The sequence below is a fragment of the Chelon labrosus genome, assembly GCF_963514085.1.
Source record: "Chelon labrosus genome assembly, chromosome: 14".
Lineage (NCBI taxonomy): Eukaryota > Metazoa > Chordata > Actinopteri > Mugiliformes > Mugilidae > Chelon > Chelon labrosus.
The window spans coordinates 12,616,433-12,629,666 of record NC_140347.1 but is presented as its reverse complement, the minus strand read 5'-3'; the positions used below and the strand labels follow the sequence as shown (position 1 = coordinate 12,629,666).

General features: G+C 43.1%; 1 protein-coding gene across 2 annotated transcripts; it reads right to left on the bottom strand.

The window, feature by feature from the left end:
- On the bottom strand, positions 1-13,234 carry slc22a16 (solute carrier family 22 member 16). 2 transcript variants are annotated; one of them, XM_084560745.1, is made up of 8 exons: positions 13,100-13,234; positions 10,421-10,897; positions 9,204-9,321; positions 6,964-7,525; positions 6,025-6,152; positions 3,143-3,252; positions 1,912-2,011; positions 1-1,723 (listed from the first exon to the last, which is right to left on the bottom strand). In XM_084560745.1, the coding sequence occupies exons 1-8, from the start codon at positions 13,141-13,143 to the stop codon at positions 1,529-1,531; spliced, it is 1,734 nt and encodes a 577-aa protein (XP_084416871.1). In that variant the 5' UTR covers positions 13,144-13,234; the 3' UTR covers positions 1-1,528. The 2 variants fall into 2 exon arrangements, with proteins under 2 accessions (XP_084416871.1, XP_084416870.1); XM_084560744.1 differs by lacking the exon at positions 13,100-13,234 and having other exon boundaries at positions 10,421-11,344.

Genomic DNA, 13,234 nt, shown 5'->3' with positions numbered 1-13,234 from the left:
GGTGCTGGTGTTGTGGCGTTGGCATCTTTCTAAAGACAGAAATCGAGCAAAGAGGAGAATGCTCAAATAAATCAAAGAAAGCTCATTTAATCACTGTAAAACTATGGTTTCTACAGCAGCTGGACAGAATTTACTGATGTGTTCTAGAAATGAAGAGGACTCAGTGTCAGCTATCTTTTTATTGCTCCATAATGAAATAAAAATAACACTTTAGAAACTATCCATAGAAAAAAAAAAAATCCGTACTGTTGACTGTAGAACTGACTGAAAGACCTGAGGGCTTCCATCGCCTGGTGATTAAATGTAATCAGCTGCTTTCCATGATTTTTTTTTCCTCCTTCAAAATAAAGCACCACACAGTGAGTTGATATAAAACCTGCTAGTAGTGTACTACGATATCACAGAGCTGGTATATAAACCTCCACAGTCTTGAGGTTCAGTCCTGTATTTGGTCCAAACATCACAGCTCTTGAGAGCACAGCATCACTTGATTGTGTTTTCTTTTCCTTCAGTATATCCAGCATCTTACTAGCAAAATAAGAATGTGGAAACCTAAGATACCGACTTACGTAACCACCTTTGTCAATAACACTCATGCACACACATACACTCACACTTGACAACAAAGTTAAAGTCCAGCAAACAAGATGTGATTGAGGGTAATTACTAACTGAGTGTAAAATTAAAATAAAATGATAACTTCACAGTAAGTATGGATGCCCTGAGATTACAAGCTAAAATTTCAAAAAAGGCACGTCCTTGATATTGGAATAGCATAATCTTCTGTTTCAATGGATGAAATACAGTATATGAGATGCATTACAGTGTAAAAGGCACGGCTGTTGTATGCACTGACTACTGGTTTGTAGAGGTAACTAAATCACAGTTCACTTAGGACGACAAATGTTATACAAATATTATTTACAGGATAATATTTTTGTAGTTACGGCCATCAGTCCCATCAGTGATTAGATTAATGAAATAGTATCTTAAATAAGCTAGATGCGGAAATAGGGGGAACTCTGCAACACTGTGAAAACAAAGTACAAGAGGGTATCTTTGACCTGCCTGAGTTCTCTTTGGATTTCACAATAAATAGTCTATTACAACTACAGAACATAACTAAAAGGACTGGTGGCCAAAATTACAAAAATAAGTATTCTTTAGTATTTTCACGTTTCCTTGGTCTTGGACCTACAACTTGCACACATGCACAAATACCACACACATGATTGAATCATTGAATTCACTGACTATAACACTGATGTACTGACATCTGTATTCCTCAGGACCCTTAAAGTATAAAACTGTTGGTCACTTTGCAGAACAAAATGTCAACAAAAAGTAATTTCAAGAGTTGTTTTAAAAGCTCATTCCTTCATTCCCCTCACCCAGCAATCCAATAAATCAGTGATGTTTCAGTTTCCTGGCAGCCATCTCCTCTCCTCTCTTCAGTCAAGTCTGTTTTTCCTTAAGTTTCTTTCCACGTGTCTCTCTGTTTTTTGTTTTTTTTCCTGAAAGGTACAGCTCAGGCTTTGGCTCCATGTTGGTTCAGCTCCAACCCGTCTTCCGCCTCTTTATTGCTTGGGGTGGATTTCTTCTTGCTGGGCTTGCGTCCCAGAGCTTCAGCCTCTTCCAAGGTGGTTGTTAGAGGCTTGCCCAGGGTCTCGGGCAACAACATCGTCAGCACTCCGATGATGAATGCCAGGATTCCCACGATGAGCTACGCCGTGGTTGTCATGGTTAACGAAAAAAAAAAAAAAGAAGTTAGTTTTTGTAGCAGAGAAACCATGACAACGTGGGGCAGAGGTGACAGAGTGGATAAGGTGCAAACAGATCATTAATTAAACACTGCATTATATCTCTTGTGCTGTGAAAAGAAAACAAGTGTGTGTGTGTGTGTGTGTGTACCTGAGGTAGGTAGGTCCAGATGTCAGCAAGGTACACGCAGAAGGGGGCCACCACACTGCCAACACGGCACATCATACTGCCGCTACCCACTGCAAGAGATCTGGAGGAAGAAAATACACAGTCCGGGTCAGGTGATCAGTTGAATAAGGTTAGAGAAACATGTAAGAAAATTATAATCTAATCAACAACCAGCATTATAGGCGAAAATCGAACTAAAGCAAAATATCCCACAATATCTGCAATAGACTCCCCTATATAAATTAGCCAGTCAGTACATTTTTTGCCACAAGTCACTATGATGTCTTAATTCTACCGATCAGTTTAACAGTGGCCCTTTAAAAAACAATTCCATTATAAAGTGTATATTATAAAGTGTAAGTCAAAAATGAGAAGTATGTTTAGGGGATGCCTGGCTGCTCAGGAGTGGTGTGACCAGTTTTTTCTCTGTTCTCAGTCCGACTGACCCCTCGCTCTGCCCCAGCTCCTCCCTCTCATCAGAATATGATGACTTAAAGGGGAACTACTGTTGCAACCTGGACCTTATTTCTGGCATAAAATACGATCGTTTACTCACCCATATAACTTTTGTGTAATTTGTATTGGTTCGGGAGATAATTAGATCAGCATATATCCATATAGTGAGAGTGACTGGGGCACCGAAACGCAGCCTCTAAATAACGCATTATCTGCCGCGAAACTCGTTCATTTCACCAATATTTTGTTATCGTACGCTAGTGCTGTTCCCCGTTGAGTCTGGAGTTAGCTGTTATCATCTGTCTTCTGACCTGGACGATGTCATCTCTGAGCGCCGCGCACACCCGCGACAGTCGGCTTGTTTACCTGTAATTTGCTGCGTTTCCGTGCCCCAGTCACTCCCACTATATGGATAAACGCTGATCTAATTATCTCCCGAACCAATACAAATTACACAAAAGTTATATGGGTGAGTAAACGATCGTATTTTATGCCAGAAATAAGGTCCAGGTTGTAAAAAAAACAGTAGTTCCACTTTAATTTAGCTCCAAACGAAAAAAATAAAAAATAAGATGGCGACAGTCAACTATCAAACTTGTGGGTTTAAAATGGTAGCCCTCTGTGGCTACGCGCATTTTTCATACACAGTCCAAAAAACATGATAAAAAAAAAAAGACCAATCTTGTCCAGGTTAGTGTACTCCCGTGTAGTATTGTACTCTCCGATGTATTATATCGCATGTTTTGATTGTCCTTACCTGATGATGGTTGGGTAAAGCTCACAGGTGTATAGGTAGATGAGACCAAAGGCTATCGCGATGGCAAACTTTCCAATCATACTGAGAGCTATAGACAGGGCCTCTATGTCCTGTTAGAGCAAAACAAAAGACAAAGAAGACAGATCCTTAGAACATGTGTGTTTTAATCTCTAAGTATAAATGCTGGTTTTGCACTTTTGCAAAAATTAACACATGACCTTTAACCAAGCTGCTCTCTTTTTCTTCTCAACTCTTTTTTAGAGCTGGTAGCGCTACTGCTCATACCTGAATACCAGCGGTGGGCACCATAAAATGATCCGGTAGTTGAACAACCTCCTCGACTGAATCAGCTAAAGCAACACACCAGCTGGAGTAATTACCACCTCTCCTATTTGTGCCTTCCCGCCTCCCACAGTCCAGATCGCCACCCAGCGTAGCCCATAGGGAATGACATGAAACAACAACTACAAACCAAACACAGCATGGCTCTAACAACTTATATTTCTCTTTAGTGTACATTCTCTATTTTAATCATTTTGTCCAGTCAAATATGTGACTCGAGGTATCGAGGTATCTCTGGCTCAGGAGGCAAAGGTTTTGCCAATTGACTTTACATCGGAAAGCGTATTTAACAAGATACTTTAACTCAGTGAGACTACAACTGAATTTATCATTAAAAGGATGGGTTAAAAAACTCACTATGAAAGTTAAGAGTGTTACGACATGGGACATAAGGGATCTATTCAACCTCTTACTATGACACAATAGTCGAAGACCACAACATCCGGTCACAACAGATGGAACAAGCTAACCTTGTTTGTAGTACATGCAGTGTGTTGTGGAAGGAGTGATATTTTCAGAAAGCTCTAACAAGTAAAGCGTTTGTAGTGCTTGACAAAGACTGGTTGTATTTACCCACTTTTGAGATTAAACATAGATGTTATGCCTAAGGGCACTACTACTCCTTCTTTCACCTCCCTTACTAATACAGTACAGTGCTGCTGTGCAGACAAACACATCATTCAGAAGCAAAAACACCCAGGGTAGCCACAGTAATGTTGCCTTTCTTTCTGAGTAGCCTACTTTCTGACTGGATAGTAAAAGTATGTGAGTGTCCATTAGACATAGGCTATGTCACTAGGACACAGTCGCCAAAGCAAGCTCAGGTATTCTGCTAGTAATTGTCACCACTAAACTCATCTCTGTTATGCTGTCAAGTTAGAGACTATGGCATGTTTTTTAAGGTACGTGCCTAAGAAACTGACATACTCTACAATGTGCGAGTGTGCAGATGGACGTTAGTACAGTGACACAAAAGGTATATGACTCGCTCTCACTGTAACCTCCATGCTGCTATTTTTTATCTGGCATTTGCTAAACGCTCTGTTCAGAATGACTCCCACGGTCAAAGGTCGTGTTTTCTTGAACATTAAGCACCAGCTGTTTGCCAGCCCAACCATGAGCAGCGCTAATTTGGGTCAGAGCGCTGCTCAAACCATTGGGAATCGTAAGTGTCAAATAACAGTACCAGGGGACTTCCGGTTAGCAGGCAAAGGAGTAAATGTATGGCGTAACCAGGAAGTGGATCACATCTGTTCACGAGGCGTAAAAGTACATTGACAGCCACCCTGCACCATAAGATCACATGTGGTGGAACTGTCTGGCTACTTCCTTTCCAGATGGTAACCATTACTGCCTATTACATTGCCTTTTAGAGAGGCCAACGGCAGGTTTGGGGACACTACTACTAATTCATACATTTGTTTCTGCCATGGCCCCCACCAGCTGGGCGAATTGGGCCTGCCTATCCACTGTGCTGGACAACTTTGTTTATTGACCAAACTTCAATTTTTTAATCAAATTGCTCTACTCACACCGCACTGCGTCAATACGCACCAACACCCGACAGTCAAGACTGTTCAGCTTGCATTGTGGTTCTCGTTAGGGTTCTCCCCCGAGCCCTATACTTTTCGATCTGGCTATAGAGTCTCTCAATATAGCACTCTGTAACTGTAGGGACGTGTCTGGTATACAAAGGGACAACATGGAACACGAGGTTTCTCTCTATGCAGATGAGCCATTGCTTTGCATCTCTGACCCAGTCCAGTCACTACCTCATGTTCTATTGCTGCTCAGTCGGTTTGGCAAATTCTCTGGTTGGTGGTTTGACTTTCTGTGTTGGCTCCATGATGGACTGGTGACCTTCAGCACCCTGTGACCCTCTACAAGGATGGATCAGCAGTGTCTAATCACCTAAATCAACAAATCGTTGTTTTTTTCGCTTGCTAAGATTGAGCCCTTCAGCCTCGCATAGGGAGTGGCTCTTCTTCCACGAACACTGCCATGTTGCACATATTTGCAGAACAAACAAACCAAACCTTTAAGTGGCCTCCACTATATGTTCTATAGGTTCTCTAGCACTAACACTCAGATGCTTGCAATCTTGCAACCTCACTGCTAGAAGCCACTAAATCTTCATGCTGGTCCTTTAAAAACAATAATTATTACCTCAGCCGATCCCTCTTACTCCCTCACCCTGATATACAACTCCGCACGACTAAGAGAAGTTGCTGAATCATTTAAATAACTTAAAGGTGACTGCTAAGCAGGATATAATTAGCATTCCTAGAAGGAGAGCTTCTCTGAATTGGACATTAGACAGTTTCAATTCCATAACCAGAAGAGGGGATGAGTAAATTTAGTAAGTCATTCTGTTGTTGTTGTTGGAGGAGGAGGAGGAACTAAAAATGGTGTCGACGTAGCGGTTTGACAACCTCAGCGTACTATAATTGTCAGTGATGCAGCTAAAAACACAACATGAATACTGGACGAATGCTGCGAGAACACGCATACAGCGTCTCTCTCAGAGTGCCTCTACATACCGAAGGGACCACAATGATGAGCATGCAAGCAACCCCGGCCAGGATCAGAGCTGGGGCACAAGTCTTCTTCCTCCCAATCCGGTCCATTGCAAAACAGCCGACCAGATAAGAGGGGACCTCCACCGCACCTGCAACGAGCCAATCACAGCAGCTCTCTGTGAGAGATTACCGGCACTGACACAGTGACATTCTATCTGGGGGACTTAAATAACCGTCTGAAAATGTCGGTCAAGCTCAGTGTCTGTGCCAGCGGAGAGTTCAACACAAATACTGCATCTGTATCATCTGTTCAATTAATATTATGTATAAAATATAACCTCCAGACATGACTAATACAGAGTAACATGCACATTTGTAAGAAATATGTTCTTTCAAAGCAGCACTGCGTAAGCAGTACATCAGTTTTTGATTGGTTTAACAAAAAAATGCTTATTACAGTCCAAATCTCATTTTCATTATTAGATACAAAACCACAAGGAAGCAATTTAGTTTGAAGATGGAGGGCTGTTCAGTGATCGCGGGCTAATTTCAGACTGTTACCGTAAACAGAGCGGTAAACAAAACCATACGGAAGAACAGCAAATAAACCCTTCTGCCTTCTCTATGATGTAAGAACAACCTGATTAATATGTGGCAGCTAATGAAAATAATAGTCATTTTATAGCCTAAACAGGATTTGGTTCAGCTTGGTAAACAGGACTGGACTAAGCCAGGAGGCCTAATTGTTACCACGGGAACGAGCAGATTTGTTATTAGATTGAATAGGCCGCTTGAAAAATCTCCAGACTCACTGCACGCACATTGAAACAGACGGACACAATATCTAGAACCAAAGGCGATACAGAAGTTCTGTCTATATAAAAATACAATATACCTAAGCGTAATTGTTCTAATACAGTTGTGGACGATCGTTTTCACAAACATCAGACAATGACTTACCAGCAAGGAAGAGGTTAACATACTGGTTTCCCCCCAGGTTGACCGAGCCCAAGGAGAAGACGTAGTAGCCGAGGCTACCAATGAACCAGATGGCCCACACCGTGCACGTACGCCCCACCATCCTCCAGCTACCAAACAGGTCCAGGATGGACAGCTTCTTTTCGGTCTGCGGCGTCGGCTCCTCCGATTCCTGCTCCAGCAGAGCTCTCCCGTTCTCGCTCTTCTCCGGCTCCAGGAGATCCTCCGCCTTGAGCTTGCACTCGAGTCCGTTGAAGCGGGCTATCGTGTCCAGCAGGGCCTGAGCGTCGTGGTAACGGCCCTTGGCCATCAGGTAGAAGGGAGTCTCCGGGAACTTCCAGCAGAAGAGCAGGAAGGGCGAGGTGCACGTGGACAGGATGATCTGATAGATCCACCAGACCCGCACCAGGTAACCGGTCAGCGCCACCACCATGATGCCGACCGCAAAGGCCGCGTGCACGTGCATGGAGGTCCATGTGCGCACCTTGATGCCGGTGAACTCTGTTACGTAGACAAACACTACCACCAGATAACCACTGGATACCTGGTGGCAAGGGGGAGGATTGGAAGATGGAGAAAGGGGAAGAAGAGGAGAAAATGTTACAGGATATATAGGCAGGAAGTGGTCCTTTTTGTCGTACAGAGTTTTCTTTGCAATTTTATGAGGAAAATATTCCCAAGAGCCCCATCCTTTCATTATGCCTGTCCCATATATAGTTACCCTCTCGTTAGTTTGCTAGACTGTGGTTTCTAGACGCAAATAGTTGCCTGGCGACAGCGTTGTCATGGCTTAAGCTTGGTTTATACTCCCCCAACGGCTCTGTGCTGAGCCTACATCATAACCCACTGGAATAGCTATGCCGTTGTGGGCATTTACACATGTATATGAGGACATCCTGTTGAAATTACCGCAGCACAGACAAAGAAAGAAGACTTCTGAGGAGACGTGCGGGACGTGAACGAGGAAATATATATCGGCCGATCACAGCATCTCCACCACCGGTGGTTACGTTTCTGGGGAGATGCACATCAGCCTACAGTATAAGGTATGCAGCTGCCGCGTACCTGCAGCACAGATCTGAAGCGGAGCCATAAATCTGGTTTTACAGCCAACGTTACCACTTCAACACCAAGCATTTACAACACGGGAAGCACACGAGGCAGAATGTGTCAATACTGTTACCAGAGAATGCACATTGTCGAGCTGTTAAGTACTTCAATGCTGCTTCTCTTTTCCTTTTGACCACAAATTGACCTCTCGGAACTATTACTGAACGGCAGCCACTGCGGCCACAAGATTTGGAATAAAGCTAAATGTAAGAGTAAGTTAAGTATTAGTCGCCATCTGGTCTGGCTACTAGTCATGCCAGACCAAGCAAACCCTGAGTGCTTATCACTTATGAACTCGTCATTTGTAAATCAATGTGTTTTACGGAGTACCCCTAAAAGGAGTGTTTACAATCTACAGTAGTTAGGGGGATTGCAGATATATCTCGAGAGGCTTTTAGCGTGGCTGCGCAGGATCAACCTACACCGACCGCCAGTCTGATTCTGTGTGAAAAACAACAGCTGGGGCTGAGGAGGACTGGGAGGGGGGATGGTAGAAGATGGAGAGGAGTGAAACTATGAACGGACTGAAGGGGGCTCTTTCAGCTCTACTTTATTGCCACGTGGACTTGTAACTGTACAAGTCCTGGCTCAGGAACACACTCTTTTACGAACACATCATGTAACACTCTGTGCATAAAAAACAACTGTATACATAAAGGGTATCTCTTAAAGAGTTTTTAAATGTTGCACCAACTAGCATTGCAAGGCCAGGACAGAGGATCCAGTTTCATTTGTTGCTGAAACCTCGACTCAGCTGTGATTGGAAATGTCATATTTATACGAACACAGACATATTTGCTTGGCATGCAGAAAAAAAAAGGCAAACGCTGGTCTGAACGCCTTTAGGAATAAAACCTAAAAAAACAAAAGTGAACATCTTGCTTTGGTTGCTTTCGAGGAGGTGGCTCCAAATTTGCATTTGCGATTGGCTGGGAGACATGTTCATGTTTACGGGCTGCCGTAAGAGGAAAGTGAGTCACTTCCCTTGTCCCACAGTGGCATTCTTGTTTTTTTTTGTCCATAATTGACACTTTTTTTTTTTAAATGTAAGCAAACACACCCAAGTACACAACCACACACAGTACAGGCGCGTGCACCAACACCGAACTCACCATGGCGAGGAGAAAGCGGAGCACCACGAAGATGTAGTAGTTTCCAGAGAACGCCACGGACACCCCGAACACGAACTGGCAGGCGCTGGTGAACATGAGAATCCTCACGCGGCCGACCCTTGTGAAGAGACACAGCACAGGAGCAGGTTCACGTAAACAAAAAGCAAGAAGAGTAACGCAGGGAGCTGAAAGCGAAATGTGCAGCCGTGTGATATATTGTTTGCAAGTCGCATTTTTGCGTTACAAAGAGTACCGGTGGTGCTTTGCATGAAACAAGTGAGCTGCGCGGCTGCGACAGATGTTTGTGGTCCAGCTGCTGATTGTTTCCTCACAGTTTGGTTTACAAGACGTCAGAAAATGAAGAACAAATGTAATTTGACAAAGTACTTAAATCGTGAGTGAATGATCAAAATATAATTTTTCCGTTTGGTGCAATTCAGCTGTGATTTAGCATCGTGCTAGCTTGACGTTGTCTCTTGTTGTCTTGCATCATTTGCACAACATGTAACATAAAACTGAAAAAAAGACAAAGCCAGGGCTGTTACCAGAATGGAAAAGTACCTAATTTACATTAACACACAAACCTCGATAACAACGTGAGCACTGTGGGCCACAGGAACTACAACTTTGACAGCGCCCAAAAAATGAATGCGTTTAAACACTGGTGAGTGCGGATGAGCGCACTAATAAAAATGAAAACAGATGCACTGTGGTGTCATGATGATTAAGCCAAAATAAGAACAGTCATCTGTAATAAACCATCAACTTATCTGGTCTGTTCGTTGGATCCATGATAACAGATGGTTGGGCAGACATCAAAGAAAGCTTAACACTCTTGATATCTGAACGCCCACAACTCATGCTGGAGCTGTTGGGCCAGGTCACCTGATCTGTCCAAACTGTGCCCAGTTTCCTGCTGTGCTTTACTTAAATCCTCTGAGCTGTCATCTACACTAACCCTGCCTTCTCCACACCTTCTTGTCCTGAGTGTTATCAAGCTTATGAGCTCATCCACTGAGCATGAGAAAGAATATCATGTTTAATGGCTCAAAAGTGCAAACATGTCTGTTAAAGTTATGAGGCAAACTCTTCTTAGCAGCTGAACTTGTTGTCCCTACACATGTGGTTAAAAGATCTTCATTATAAATCCAGCTATGTGTGTGTTAATTGTACAGTTTGAAAGCACCTGCCCCGCCGTCCTCCCCCATCCTGCCTACCTGTCAGCAATGTCCCCGAACACCAGCGCTCCAATCAGCACCCCCAGCATGAAGGTGGGCTGGCACAGCTTGGCCAGCCACTCTCTGTCACACACCAAGTCCCAGTCCGTCACAATGCTTTGGTGAACTTCGGTGTGGTCGTAAGCGAAGCCCCCGCCGCACGCCTTCACCGTTTTGTTGCCGTGAAAATCATACGTGAAGTCCTCCGGGTTGACGCGGAGGGCGCAGCGGCACCGGCTGAGCTCCCACTGCTCCCCGTCAGACGTCCTCACCACCAGCGGCCCACTCCCCGATTTAAAGTCCGGCAGGAAGCCTTCCAGGCTGGATCCCGACAGGTTACCGAACAGGACGTCGGTGACGTTGCCGGGCACGGTGCTCACGAAGTTGGGAGTCTCCACCAGGAAGACGGACGCCAGGTAGTGGATGCCACAAGCTACGGCTTGGAAGACCGCGGCAAAGTAGAGACATGCCTGAAATCTGGAGAGAAAGAAAATACATGAAAATATGCTGAGGCAAGAGGTGGAGAGAGGATGATTAAACCCAGTCATTCATGAATCCCTTTTAACATAAAACTCTTTATAATGGAACTACAATTTGGTATACTATTGCAAGATAACTCAATGGACTGAAGACTTACCTAGAAGTCAAGAATCTAACCTTTAAACTTTATTTATAATACATTTACTCACATGGAAATGTACTACACAACTTTTTATTAACCACATAAAGTTAAAGAAGACAGATTGGCGGAGGAAACATCATAATTTGTTATTGAAAAGTACAAACTACATAAGTCATTGTGAGCACTAGACCATCAAGACAGGCAAACCAGGCATCGACAAGACTCCACGACAAGAGGGGGCCCCTTCTCTCTAGCCTATGACAGATTTTGCTAGTTTGGATTCGGTTGGATAGCACAGGGTCGTTTCTAGCTTTGTGGCGGCCCTAAGCGAGATGCTGTCTGGGGGGCCCCTATAGTTTGTGAAATTACGATGAAGAGATTCCTAACCCTTGGATGGTGTAGTGGAAATTTTTAGTGCTGACTATCATAACAAAATATATTGATGAAATGAACGAGTTTTGTGGCAGATAATGTGTTATTTAGAAGCTGTGTTTCGATGCCCCATTCACTCCCGTAATGGAAAAATTCTTAAGTACTGACTGTTACGCTTTTGCTCACACAAGACAAAACATATCTGCACCTGCTCAGCCGTCTCTGTGAGAACCTTCTCAAGGTCCCACTGTTATTGAGCAAACTAATAGAGATAAAACATCGTACGAGAGGAACAAGAACCAATGAGCAGAAAGTAATTGTACAACGTCTTGTTTCAAACATAAAAACTGTCTGCAAAACTAAAACTGCAGAAGAGAATCTGCGGAGTTTTTCACAGATGATTCTTCCCCCTTCATGAACGGTATACCTTTGTTTTTTGCAATAAAACTCACAAAGACAAAACCTTTGTTTTGAGATCTTTTATTCGAAGTTGTGAAAAAATCCACGACAATGGTCCACTGAGATGCCACAATCTATTACACATCATCATGAGCAAAACATGCTACAGTTAAAATTAAACATCTTAAGTTGAGCCACTTATTAAAATACGATACGTTCAAGCACTTTTTATCCTTAATGGCTACTTGTCAAAAACTTGTCGGAAAGAGGCTTAAAGGAGAACTACTGTTTTTTACAACCTGGACCTTATTTCTAGCATAAAATGCGATCGTTTACTCAACCATGTAACTTTGGTGTCATTTGGAGTTCGGACGATATTTACATCTGTGTATATCCATATAGTGGGAGTGACTGGGGCACCGAGACACAGCCTCTAAATAACGTATTATCTGCCACGAAACTCGTTAATTTCACCAATATTTTGTTATGATACGCTAGTGCTATTCCCCGTTGAGTCCGGAGTTACCTGTTATCATCATCTGGGGTCTGTAGATTAAACATCTTAAATTGAGCCACTCAGGAAAGTTAAACTGATAAAAACTATAATACAAGGAAAACAAGAATCCTATATGCGTCAATAAATAAAACAGCCTTTGAGTTTTTATAAAAAACGTTTACTTATTTACTCGTGTCCTTCCCGTTTTATACTTATTATAAAAATAATAATGATATGAATAAACGGGTCGGGAGTCATGCCCATGGCAGGACAGACTGGGATAGCCCATGTACCTCCTTGCTTACGGCTCACCCAGAATCCAGAATCGCCACTGATTGTGAACTAATTAACAAAGAATACTTCAATGAATTTAACACTGGGGAGAGTTAGAAGGCACGCAACTGCAATGAAAACAAGTTTTCAAAAAAAAAAAAAAAAGAAGAAAAAAAAGACATGATTTAAACTGCATGTTCCGAAAATCTACGAAAAAGTGCGACGAGACTTATTGAAGAGACTCTTGCTCTACTGCGAAACGCGGACATGTGACGGAATAAAATAAAAGTTTAAACGCATCCAAGAGTATTGTACATTGAAAATGCAGCGAATCATCTCGTCCCGTGTTGAGAGTTTGCAACATGGGATGATTATAAATCCAGACGCTGAGCGCAAAACTACAGAACTGGCTCTAGGGTTATAGGGTTCCCAGAGAAGAAGAAAAAAAAACAAAAACATAAAAACATCCCCAGAGCAAAGAAAACATAAACTTAGTCAGCCTTAATGCGCTCGGTACCTTTTAAAATGTCCCAGCTCGTCGAATATCTTCTCCACGGTCATTTTCTGGTGGTGGGTTTGTGCGTAAAAGGGCTCCCGGTGCGTCTCCCTCTTGTCCGTCTCTTCCTCTGGCGGGTAGCGGATCCTGCAACTT